At 40.3% G+C, this 12,095-nt stretch overlaps 1 protein-coding gene across 4 annotated transcripts; it reads right to left on the reverse strand.

Moving 5' to 3' along the window:
- Window positions 1–513: 513 nt before the first annotated feature.
- On the reverse strand, window positions 514–10,946 carry LOC133788291 (flap endonuclease 1). 4 transcript variants are annotated; one of them, XR_009873177.1, is made up of 19 exons: window positions 10,796–10,946; window positions 10,586–10,702; window positions 10,414–10,472; window positions 10,215–10,274; window positions 10,079–10,132; window positions 9,880–9,928; window positions 9,738–9,785; window positions 9,557–9,622; window positions 9,411–9,461; window positions 8,932–9,051; window positions 3,473–3,557; window positions 3,227–3,308; window positions 2,816–2,930; window positions 2,548–2,604; window positions 2,388–2,434; window positions 2,251–2,305; window positions 1,449–1,635; window positions 820–940; window positions 514–672 (listed from the first exon to the last, which is right to left on the reverse strand). XR_009873177.1 is itself a non-coding variant. In XM_062225721.1 (18 exons), exons 1-17 carry the CDS (start codon window positions 10,805–10,807, stop codon window positions 863–865), a joined length of 1,155 nt encoding a protein of 384 aa, XP_062081705.1. In that variant the 5' UTR covers window positions 10,808–10,946; the 3' UTR covers window positions 514–672; window positions 820–862. The 4 variants fall into 4 exon arrangements, 2 of the variants coding, with proteins under 2 accessions (XP_062081705.1, XP_062081704.1); XM_062225721.1 differs by lacking the exon at window positions 1,449–1,635; XR_009873178.1 differs by lacking the exon at window positions 514–672 and having other exon boundaries at window positions 888–1,158; window positions 1,262–1,635.
- Between the last annotated feature and the right edge of the window lie 1,149 nt (window positions 10,947–12,095).

A 12,095-nucleotide genomic window follows, 5' to 3' on the forward strand; every position in this document is an offset into this window, starting at 1 on the left:
AGTGTCTATCATTTGTCGAGATTGATCTTAGTTCGTGGGTTGTAATGCTCTATCAATGTAATGTATTCAGCTTGGTTAGCCTTTAATTTGATTATCGCCCATTCTAGCCGGTGAATAAAAGTTCATTTCCACTGAAAACAAAACATACAATTTGTGTAAAAAATGTGTACGACATCACTCGTGTTTTAATAAATAAATTACATTCTTTTTAGTCGGCGTTTAGTTGGAAATAAGGAAATAAAATTTATTTTTATTCTATTCTTTTGGTAAGCATTAATATGTATTCCAATAAATAGCTTTTCCACTATTTTGATTGAACAACCGTTCTTTCTAAAAATAAGAAAAAACGCCATTCCAATGAACAATTAAAAAAAAATTATTATTTTTTGTCAGAAAAAAAAGTTATTAATTTGTCATTATTTTTACTCATTCATATGTTTTTGAATCTTCACAACCAAAATGTACCCTAGTTCCTGCAGATAGTGACTAAAAAAAACTACTTCGAGGCTTGGCTGTGGAATAAAATTACTGTTTCTTTAAAACGAAAGTTAAGAAAAAGGCTCCATGTTAGAAAAAAAAAACCTAAATATTACATCAATCAACTTCCATGATGAGCTCAACAAAATCCATAGCATGAATGGATCTCATAAGCTGCCACAAGATACAATCTTCCTGCATGAAAAGTGCAAAAAGAAATGTTACTTCAAGTAAATGCAACCATCATTCTTAAATGTATCATATTTCATACATAATTTCCCAACATAACTCGTGAAAAAAAGGACATCATGAACTGGTTATAGTTCTACACGTAGTTAATACCTGATTACAATAATATTGTCTCTATGTTCTGATGCCAAATATATTATTTCTTCTTTTTACCACCGCCGGCTTTTGATTTCTTGTTACTGGCGGCTTTAGAAGCAGTGTTCACGGGTGTTTCCTGCCAAAGAACAAGCAAAACAAGTTGAAAGTTGAGAATTGATTGATCCAACCAATGATGGGTCCAAAGACTTCTGCAGATATATCTTAAGAACAAACCTACAAAACAGACATCTATTTGCTGCAAACAAGAAAACCCAAGGAGATACAAGTATATCAGAAAACACAGGACCGTAGCTGGTTCTCAATACCAGAATCCAAATGACTGGCAAAAGAGTCCTATTGATGTGGCGCCATTATTTGATTAGTTCATAGGGGAGGCATCAAACTATGATAAATAAAAGTTTTATATGGTGAAAAGTTATTTCTGCTAATTACTCACCACATTCTTGAGCTCAAAAGGCTAGAGTTATAAGCTAGATTTTACATCATCCCATTACAAGTGCGGTATGAAAAATAACAAGTCAAATTGTGGAAAGAAAAAAAAACGTGTGTGAATTACACCACCATTTTGTGCTAAATATATTGAATTGCAAAGGAATTTAGTAAGGAGTGGCTTTGAAGGTCACCAGGATTTCAACTTCAACCGGCAAAGCAAACACCTTTGGATAGTGGCATAGGGTACTTGAAACCCAGATCTAATATTGCCAGGCCCAAACCGCCAATGCTCTTGTTCCCAAATGAATTACATGCTTTCAAAGAGAACACTTTAGGCTTCAAGGCTGGTTTAGGCGATCTTAGCACACATTTGCTTCCCTGTTATCCAATGTAGTGAGAAATTATGGTAACAGATCAGGGCAAGACTTCTAGAACATTAAGGGACAAAGTGACCCTTCCATAATGGCTCTCACATAGAAGCTTAACAACAAAAAGACCAATAAACCCTTTCACCTTTTTTCTATCCTCTCAAATAGGGTATAAAACACTGATATTTTATGGAAAATTAGGCAAAGGCTCAAATTAATGTTTTCCTTGAAAAGATTGAGCAGAGAGAACAAACATCATCAGCTCAAATCGTACATTCAGATAATACATTCATAGTGAAATTAGATACTAGTAAATTTTGCATGATGGTGATTAGAGCAAAAACAGTTAATGAAAATTCTCAACAGCTGGGCATAACACCCCACCTAGGGAGGGTGGGTGGGGGGGAGAGAGGCAGGCAAATGAATTGAAATAACCATTATGGATCCACATATAAACTAAGATCAAATCTGCAGCATTCAGGTCATATCTTAAGGGTATGAACCAACTATATCTAGTAGCGTAATAAAACCATGGAACAGAAATGTTAATGTACAGCATGAGAATATACACAAACAAAAATTGATGACAGATGACAAAAGCATAGGATTCTTAATCAGAATGTACCTTCCGCTTAATTGGTACGGCTGGATTAGCAACTGGCTTGAAAAATGATTCCAATCTGTCAAAGGAATGCAATGCATCACAATACCAAAGAGAAGGAACACGTGGACATATCTATACATCATATAACTATCACTTACCTGCCCTGTGATGACTTGTTCTTCGCCACTTTAATTTTTTCTATTGCCTAAAATAATTAGAAAAACAGAATAAATAAAACATTCAGTTTTCCACAGCAAAAGTAATGAATTCTTTTTTGCTAAATAAAAGTAACGATATCTGAATAAGTAGAATGCACACCTTAGTCACTCTGTCACTGTTGAATCCATTCTCATTTACCAAAAAGGTAATCAATCCCTGTAAAAACAAAATGAAAACTTAAAACTAATTTTAAACAGTTAAAAAAGTTGATACATTATACTTATGTACAGCATATATAGTGAAACCATACATACATATGCTCCCAGCGGAAACATATTCATATGTGAGTATTAACATACAAATTTATTAACATATATGATATATGATACACACACCGGAAAAAAAAGGGTACTCAAGTATAAATTACTTCTTCATCTGGAGCAGTCCACTTAATCTCAGGTTCCTCTTCATTAGTATAGACTTGCGGCTCTTTAAAAAGCTGCCTAGCCTCTCGATACGGCCAATTATCTGGTATTTGATACCTGAATAATTACGAAAATTAATTAGTGAACAGAAACAGTGAGATTGAATGTAAAGCGCACCCATTCTACAAACTAAGAAGGATTATTCCCCATGTGCTGTTAACTCAAAAAACAAACTCAGTAAGCTTGCGAAAATAGACCGCATAAGCCAACTTGCAAAACCATTTCAAAAGAATAATATTCTAACTTACAATTGTCGTCATTTTCATTACCTATCGCTCTGATAACAATAATTATATTTACAAATCAAAACTAATGATTTTAAGTCTAATAAGCATCATAATCAAGTAAACCACCTCTCTTTGTTTATGTTCTCCAGTATATTCTCTATGGAGCCATGTTGACGGATGAGCTTCAATGCAGTCAGTCCTCCGATACCTGTAGCATATCGATTTCTGGGTATTTAATACTTGATGCATCATTATAAGAAATCAAACTTCAGAGTCAAGCTTCGTGCTAAAGAAGAAAAAGACAATATAAATGAATATCTAAATAAACAAGAAAGGTGTGTGTGTGTGTGCACATTTGTGGGGTTGAACTACCTCGGATGCTGTCACAATAATCACATCCAGAAAGAATGCACAAGTCAATGAACTGATCCATGGTAAGATTTAGTTCCTCCAAAATCTAGAAAGAAAAAAAAATCATAATCAGAATAGCGCACCAAACCTTAGAATATTGGTATGATATTGCTAGTAATTAACAGTAAGGAATTAGTAACTGAGCTCAAAATAAACTCCTCAACAGCCTTTTCATTGAAAATACCCAGAATTCGAGAGCTGGGTTCTCTCCAAATACAATCTGATTTCTCAGTAAAAGAATGCACACTCTGCTCTACTTCTCTCCTCTATTTATACTAAGGCTTATCAATTCTACCGTGTTCCCCTTACACAATACAAAATCCCTTCTAACTAACTCTCCTCACTCCTACTATCTGCTGACCTGTCATTCTTTCTGCCCTTACCCCTCCTAGCATATACATAAGTCAATGGTGGTCTAACATTACCCCCGGCCCAAAGACGCACCTTGTCCTCAAGGTGGAAGTCTGGAAACTGCTGCTGAACCATTGCTAAATCCTCCTAGGTAGATTCGAACTCAGGTAGATGCAGCCATTTGATCAACACTAGCGGCTGTTCACAATGTGTTCCTGGTCTCATATCCAGCAGCGCTTCTGGTTCGAGGAGCCACTCCAGTTCTCCTGTCAGTTTCTTGGGCAAGGTGGTAGCTGTTTGGTGCGGCCCCAAAGCTGGTCTGAGCATAGACACATGAAAAACAGGGTGTATCTTTGCCTCAGCTGGTAGTTGCAGCTTGTAAGCCGTCATGCCTATCTTGGACAGAATCTGGTACGGACCAAAAAACAAAGGTCCCAATTTCTGGTTCTTACGCTTTGCCAATGTCTGCTGTCTATATGGTTTAAGCTTCACATAGACCTTATTACCAACTGCATATTCGATGTCCCGTCTCTTCTTGTCAGCCTGAAACTTCATCTTTTGCTGGGCACGGTGCAAGTTCATCTTCAGCAGGTCCAAAACTTCATCACGCGCTCGCAGATTTTTTTCTACAGACACCATAGATTGGTTACCTTCTAACCGAATTAATGGTGGTGGATCTCGGTGGTACAACGCTTTGAATGGTGTCATTCCTGCTGCCGAATGATAAGATGTATTGTACCAGTACTCTACCCAAGCTAACCATTTGACCCACTATGACGGCTTAGAGCTTACAAAGCAGCGTAAGTATGTCTCCAAGCACCTATTAAGTACCTCGGTCTGGCCATCCGTTTGTGGATGGTAGGCTGAGCTATGCTTGAGCATCGTCCCTTGTAACTTGAATAGTTCCTTCCAAAAAAGGCTAAGAAAAATTTTATCCCTATCCGAGACAATGGACCGTGGAATACTGTGTAACTTGACCACCTCCTTGAAGAAAGCTGCAGCGACCGTAGCGGCTGTGTAAGGGTGCCGAAGAGGAACAAAATGCCCATACTTTGATAAGCGATCCACCACCACAAGAATTGAGTCAAACCCATTAGATAGTGGAAGACCCTCTATAAAATCCATTGAGATATCATCCCATACTTGGTCCGGTATTGGGAGTGGTTGTAGCAATCCGGCAGGCGATTGGGCCAAATACTTACACTGCTGGCATATGTGACATTCAGCGACGAATTTCTGTATATCTCCCCTCATCCCGTGCCAATATAAATCGGCTACTCGCTGAAATGTACGGAATGCCCCTGCGTGACCTCCCACATTACTGCAATGATACTCCTGTAGTAATAATGGTATAAATGGTGACAAAGAAGGAATAACCAGCCGCCCTTTAAACTTCAGACAATCCTTAGCAAAAGAGTACCCGGCGCAAGTTTCTCCTGCCTCAAGTTTCTGAATAATCTTGGACAGATTAGGATCAGTGGCTACATGGTGCTTCAAATTCGAAATTGAAATCATGTTGGGGAACGACAATGCTTGGCACTCCACCACCTGAGGTACCCTTGATAACGCATCGGCAACCTTGTTTTCCAGGCCCGGTCTGTACTGTACCTAAAAATCATAGCCCAGTAATTTCGTCAGCCACTTTTGGTGCTCCGTTGCTACCATTCGCTGCTCAAGTAAGTAACGTAAACTCCGTTGATCTGTCCGAACAATAAATTGGCGACCCAACAAGTAAGGGCGCCATTTTTGTATAGCTAACACCATTGCCATGAGCTCCCGCTCATATACTGATTTACAGCGAGCCCGAGGAGAAAGTGCTTTGCTGAAATATGCTATAGGGCGCTGCTGTTGCATCAATACAGCCCCAAGACCTGTACCCGAGGCGTCCGTTTCCACCACAAACGGGGCTGCGAAATTTGGCAGAGCCAAAACAGGGACTTCACACATGGATCTCTTCAATGCGAGGAACGCGTCTTGTGTTTCCTTACTCCAGCCAAATGCATCTTTCTTTAACTGGTCCGTTAATGGTCTTGCCAACTGCCCATAGCCCCTTACAAACTTCCTATAATAACCGGTAAGGCCGAGAAAACCCCTTAATTCCTTCAGATTTTTCGGCGCTGGCCACCGTGACATTGCTGCCAGTTTCAGCGGGTCTGCTGAAACTCCTTCCGCCGAGACAATATGGCCCAAATATTCCAATTTTGACTGCGCAAACAAATACTTCTTTTTGTTTGCATAAAGTCGATGCTAGCTGAGGCGACTTAAGACTATATCCAGGTGCTGTAAGTGAAGCTCCAGTGATGTGCTATAAATGAGTATATCGTCAAAAAAAACTAACACGAATTTTCTCAAAAACTCACGAAAGACGTCGTTCATCAAGGCTTGAAACGTGGCTGGAGCATTGGTTAGGCCGAACGGCATTACCAAAAATTCGTAGTGCCCCTCGTGTGTCCGAAAAGCCGTCTTTTCTATATCTTTTGCTGCCACTCTTATTTGGTGATATCCGGATTTAAGGTCCAATTTCAAAAAGACCTTCGCCCCAAAGAGTTCATCTAATAACTCGTCTATCACTGGAATAGGGAATTTGTCAGCGACCGTCTCGCGGTTCAAGGCTCTATTATCAACAAAAAATCTCCAGCTGCCGTCTTTCTTTTTGACAAGGAGGACCGGGCTCGAAAAAGGGCTCGTGCTGGGCCGTACTATTCCTGCCTGTAACATTTCAGTCAACAACTTTTCTATCTCATCCTTTTGTATCTGTGCATATCGATACAGTCTAACCGATGTAGGACCCGACCCCTCCTTCATCGTGATATGGTGCGCATGAGAACGCGGAGGAGGCAACCCTCTTGGCATGTGGAAAACTGAATCATGTTTCTGTAATATATCCTCAACTTCGGACAACGTAGTTGTAGACATATTCTCGGTATTGGCTGCCAAAGCCCCAAACTGAATCCAGTATCCTTGTCCTTCCTGTTGAACCGAGTGAATCAAGGCTTTCAGGGAGATTTGTGATTTGCACAAACTGGGGTCCCCCTGTAATGTTACCCACGACCCCCCTACTTCGAATTTCATCACCATTGTTCGCCAGTTTACCTGTATATTGCCCAGCGTACTCAGCCATTGAATGCCCAAAATTGCATCAGCACCCCCCAAGTCCAAAGGCAAGAAATCTGTAACCACCAGTAACGAACCTAAATCCAGCTCCACGTTCGTACAAATGCCCTCTGTACGCACTCGGCCTCCTGTTCCCAGCAATACTCCATAAGCGTTTGTTGCTGTAATCGGTAGATGAACCGCCTGAGCCAACTCCTTCGACACAAAATTATGTGTGGCTCCGCTATCAATGAGCACCGTGACTGGATGCTTGGCTATGGTGCCTGATATTTTCATTGTATGGGCTGATGATATTCCAACTAAAGAATTCAGGGACAGCATCGCTAGTTGCTCCTCTTGCAATGTTTCTTCACCGGATTCTGGGCTGGACGGGGCTGATTCTTGGCTTTCGGACCCTTCTAAGTCATCGGCAACCAACATGACATGGAGTGCCTTCTGTTCACACACATGCCCTCTGTGAAACTTCTTATCACAACGAAAACAAACTCCACGATTCTTCTTGTCTAGATATTCGGCTTCCGTCAATCGTCGCATTATCGAAGGGTTTGTTTGGGTTCCCGTCGTATGTTCTGTCCTTGCCGTTGGTTGGTTTGAGCCACCGGAGAAGATGGTGTGCGAACTCCTCGTCGAAGAGGGCTGGGGTGTGAACCTTGGTATCACAATTGGGCTTGGGGCAGCCCTAGCCATGCCCCCTTTATGGTGAAAGCCCAATCCAGTCAAGTGATGACCCTCTTCAATCCTTTGGACCATGTCCATGATTTGGGCCAGGCCCGCTGGCTGCAGCACGTGTAAAGGGCCCTTGATCTCCTCTTTCAGTCCCTTGATGAAACTGCCCTCCAGAACATGCTCTGGAACTCCAACCACCCTTGACGCCAGTGCTTCCCACTGAATCCGGTAAGCTCTCACCGTCGTCTCCTGCTTTGCGGATAATAGCTCCTCCGTCGTCGACCCCACCGGAACCGATCGGAATCGCACCATCAGCAAATGTTTCAGCAGAGCCCATGAAGTGATTGGGCGCCTTGAATGTTCCCACTGGAACCACGTGAGTGCATCCCCTTCCAACCCGATAATCGCCGCCTCCAACATGTGAGCTTCTGTGAGACAATTCAGCAAGAAGTAACGCTCCACGCGAAATACCCAGCCATCTGGGTTCTCGCCCGAGAACAAGAGTAGCTCCATCCGCGGCGGCCTGAAATCCCGAGCTGTGTGTGGCTCCAATGGCGGTGTCGGATAGCTCGATGAAGGTGCTGGTGGTGGATGCGTCGCCGACGGAGGACCCATCGGTTGATGCAATGACGAACTATCTCCTTCAACTGCCTTCCCATGCCGATCCTCCGCCGCACTCGGACCAACATCTCCCATACGATTTGAAGATTGCAACAGCTGAGTGATATGGGTAATCAAGTACTCTACCTTCTTTTCCAATTCTGGGATCCTCTGTGTATCAGCGCGTAATGCTTCCAATTCTTGCGGAAAGTGCTGCATCTGTGCTCGAATTTCTGACACCTCCTGCCGAAGCTCCGAGTGAACTTCCTCGATCTTCTCCTCCACCAATTCTATTTGAACATTCGGCTTATAAAGGATCTGGACTCTGATACCACTTGGTATGATATTGCTAGTAATTAACAGTAAGGAATTAGTAACTGAGCTCAAAATAAACTCCTCAACAGCCTTTTCATTGAAAATACCCAGAATTCAAGAGCTGGGTTCTCTCCAAATACAATATGATTTCTCAGTAAAAGAATGCACACTCTGCTCTACTTCTCTCCTCTATTTATACTAAGGCTTATCAATTCTACTGTGTTCCCCTTACACAATACAAAATCCCTTCTAACTAACTCTCCTCACTCCCACTATCTGCTGACCTGTCATTCTTTCTGCCTTTACCCCTCCTAGCATATACATAAGTCAATGGTGGTCTAACAAATATTTTATGGCTTTAAAATAGCAAGCACCTTTGTAATTTCAAATTCCATGACTGGGATTTTTCTTGAGCTAGGATCCATCAAATGGCGCAGAAATCTAGGAGCTCCAAATGTTAAAGAATCCATATCTTCAGAAGCCACACCATAAACCTAAAAATAAACAGACACAAAAAATAAATGAATAAAAATAATAATACTGATCTATTACTCACACTATTGACACATTCAAGCAAAACTTGGAATATAATTAACTTTGTGAGGCATTCCCCTTCACAATGAAACATATAGAGTTTGACATCAGTACTGATGTAAACATGTTTTAAACAATCAAGCAAAACCAGTAGAATATCACTCAAATAGGATGCATGGATTTGTCAAGCTGAAATTCTTATACAATGCTGTCAAGAAATAGGTTATGCTGTTTCTACACGCCATAATAATAATTTATTTTCTTTCAGTGTATTAAATGTAGTAAACAAAATAATTGAGAATGTAAGAGATTTTCTTGCCTTCCCCAATTTGCAAAGTGCAGCGCACTGTGCTTCTGCTTCTGAAGGAGCCTACGAAAACCAAACCATTTTCCCTTATAAGCAAGGCAGTATTTGTATATCCTATATACTTAAAGGTCACGTCAGCCAAAATGACCTAATGTTACCTCAATTACAGGAACACCCATGAGCTTTAAAAGCCTTTTGCAGTCATCATTGTGCTGCTTCGTCACCTGCCAAAAATAAGAGCACTTCAGATTAAAAAGCATGCACAAAAGACAATACAAGTAAGAATCAAATGCAAATGCCTAGCAGCTGATAAAAGAGCAGCAGAAGTAAACAACCCACTTTCACAGTCCGTTTGCTGAATTTCTCAATGTCTTCCTTGTTGCCAGACTGCAAAGACAAGAAAAGGTATACCATAATTTTAAAGTAGAAAAGAAAGCCAAGTAAAGAAATAGGAAAATAAAGTAAACATGGAAGTGCATACCTCCATGGCCGCAGCCAAATCCTCGGTTGCATCTGCCCTCTTTGAATACCTGTGTCATAATCAAAGTTAGGAAAAACACTAGGAGAGAAAGAAAAAGCTCTTCAATGCACTTTGTTTTTCTTGTTTATGCTGGGTGTTACAGTTTGATTAATAAGAAGGGGGAAAAAAAGGCAAGCTTGGTGGTACTAGGAAGTAGTACCGTTTCGCCAGTTCTTGCTTTTTCAACTCTGGAGGTTTCCCGTCAAAAACATAGCTGAATTTAAATATTAATAAATTAGTCCAAAACTTATCAATCGGTCAACGAATTATGAAACGAGTAGAAAATATAGACTTACACTGGCTTAATTCCGGCCTCCAGAAGTCTAATTGTCCTCGCAAACATACCTTGCAAATGACTGCAAAAAGCCAAGAAGAAGAAAACCCATCTCAAAACAACATAATACAACTCAAGAGAATTCAATAACTAAGTTTAGGCTTTCTAGCAAAATTTCACTCAAAATAGGAAATGTTGCTTAAGTGAAGAATTTGTCAAACCTAGTAACTTCACCAGCTTCATTGGTCAACATCTCAGTCCCACTTCTTCCCACAACAATCTACCAGAATTGAAAGAAACCCACATCAAAACTAAGCCCAAAAAAAACAACAGAACATACTTAGGTGAACATTACAAGCAAGTACATAAAGACAAAGAAAAGAATGTGCATACGAGAAATTGGTATATGCTCATGCTGGCATCCACAGCGATCTTACGGCCAAAATAGCTCTCGAATTTTTGCTCTTTCATGGACTTTGGGGCATTATCCGCCAAAAGCTTCGTTAAACCCTAAAGGCCCAACAATAAACCACGGGCTAAGAATCGGAAATAACAACTAAAAGCCATGAACCAAATAAGAAAATGATCTCAGAAATGAACTACCTTAATACCCATTTTTGATTGAGCTCGGAGAAGATGATGCTCTGTAGATTTTGGGGGTTAGGGATGACGCTCTTTCCCGCCTTTTGCAGAAACTCCCCTCTCACTCAACAGTGAGGCCTATTATATACTGTTGGATCACACGTGTATCATCTCTTTAGTAGGCCTCAATTTGGGTTTTCTTTCAAGGGACCTTTTGTACTTTTCATTTTGCATAATGACACATTTTCATTTTGGTTCTAAAAAATACCACACTTATTCTAACTAAAAAATATGGTACTTTCGTTTTAGTGTTTTTTTTTTCTGTTATTTCGCAGGTAAAATTATTGTTGGCTCATATTTTAGCCAACCACTAATTTAATAAAATAAGGAAAAATTGTTCATAAATTCAGAGAATATTAAATATGTAAATGCTCTTGAATACAATAGAGTCTAAAAAATGCTAAAGCTTCATCTCCCCGGGATTGGATACACAAGGAGTAAGTAATACTCATTATCAGTAATGACTATATGTCGTATTTTTTAGGAAATAAATAAGATATTTTATTAACTATATGAAGTAAAGATACAAATACACACTATATATTAAACAGACGACGAATAAATGGCGACTAAACATACATCGATTAGCCTCCTTCGACTTGGTGAACAACTTACTCTTGGTGTCTTAGGGCACGTTTGGTACATCATATTGTATTGTATAGTATTATTTTTATACAACATTGCGTTTGGTATTCCCTTGTATTAAAATGTTGTATTAAATTATATTATGTTTAGTACGCAACTGAATTGTATTGTATTGTATTAATTAAAATTAAATAAAATAAGTATTTTAAAACAATATCATATGTGATACTACCCCGACCCCAGCCTTAGACCCCGGAACCCAGTCCTAGCAGGGATCTCAACCCAGCACTAGTCGTAGCCCCAGCCTCGGACTCGGACACTGACCCTAGCCCCGACCACGGACTCCAAACCCGAAACCAAACTCGGACCCGGCCCTGCCCCAGCCCTGGCCCCGGCCCCAAACCCCAGTCCCGAACGCAGTCCCTGGCCCTGGCCTCAGGCTCTGGACCTTACCACAATACAACTTAATTTCAAAAATATTACAATACGAGTTAACACATACCATTTCTTGTGTATTTAATAATATGATTGCTATTGTATTAAATTTTGTGATTATAATAATTAATACAATACAAAATTCGATCCAAATATAGTGTTCTACTTATTTAATACAATACGTTCTCCTTATACGTCCTGCCAAACGTGCCCTTAGTAGCTTATTTTTGTCACACCATTG

Source organism: Humulus lupulus, chromosome 7 (assembly GCF_963169125.1).
Source record: "Humulus lupulus chromosome 7, drHumLupu1.1, whole genome shotgun sequence".
Classification (NCBI taxonomy): Eukaryota; Viridiplantae; Streptophyta; class Magnoliopsida; order Rosales; family Cannabaceae; genus Humulus; species Humulus lupulus.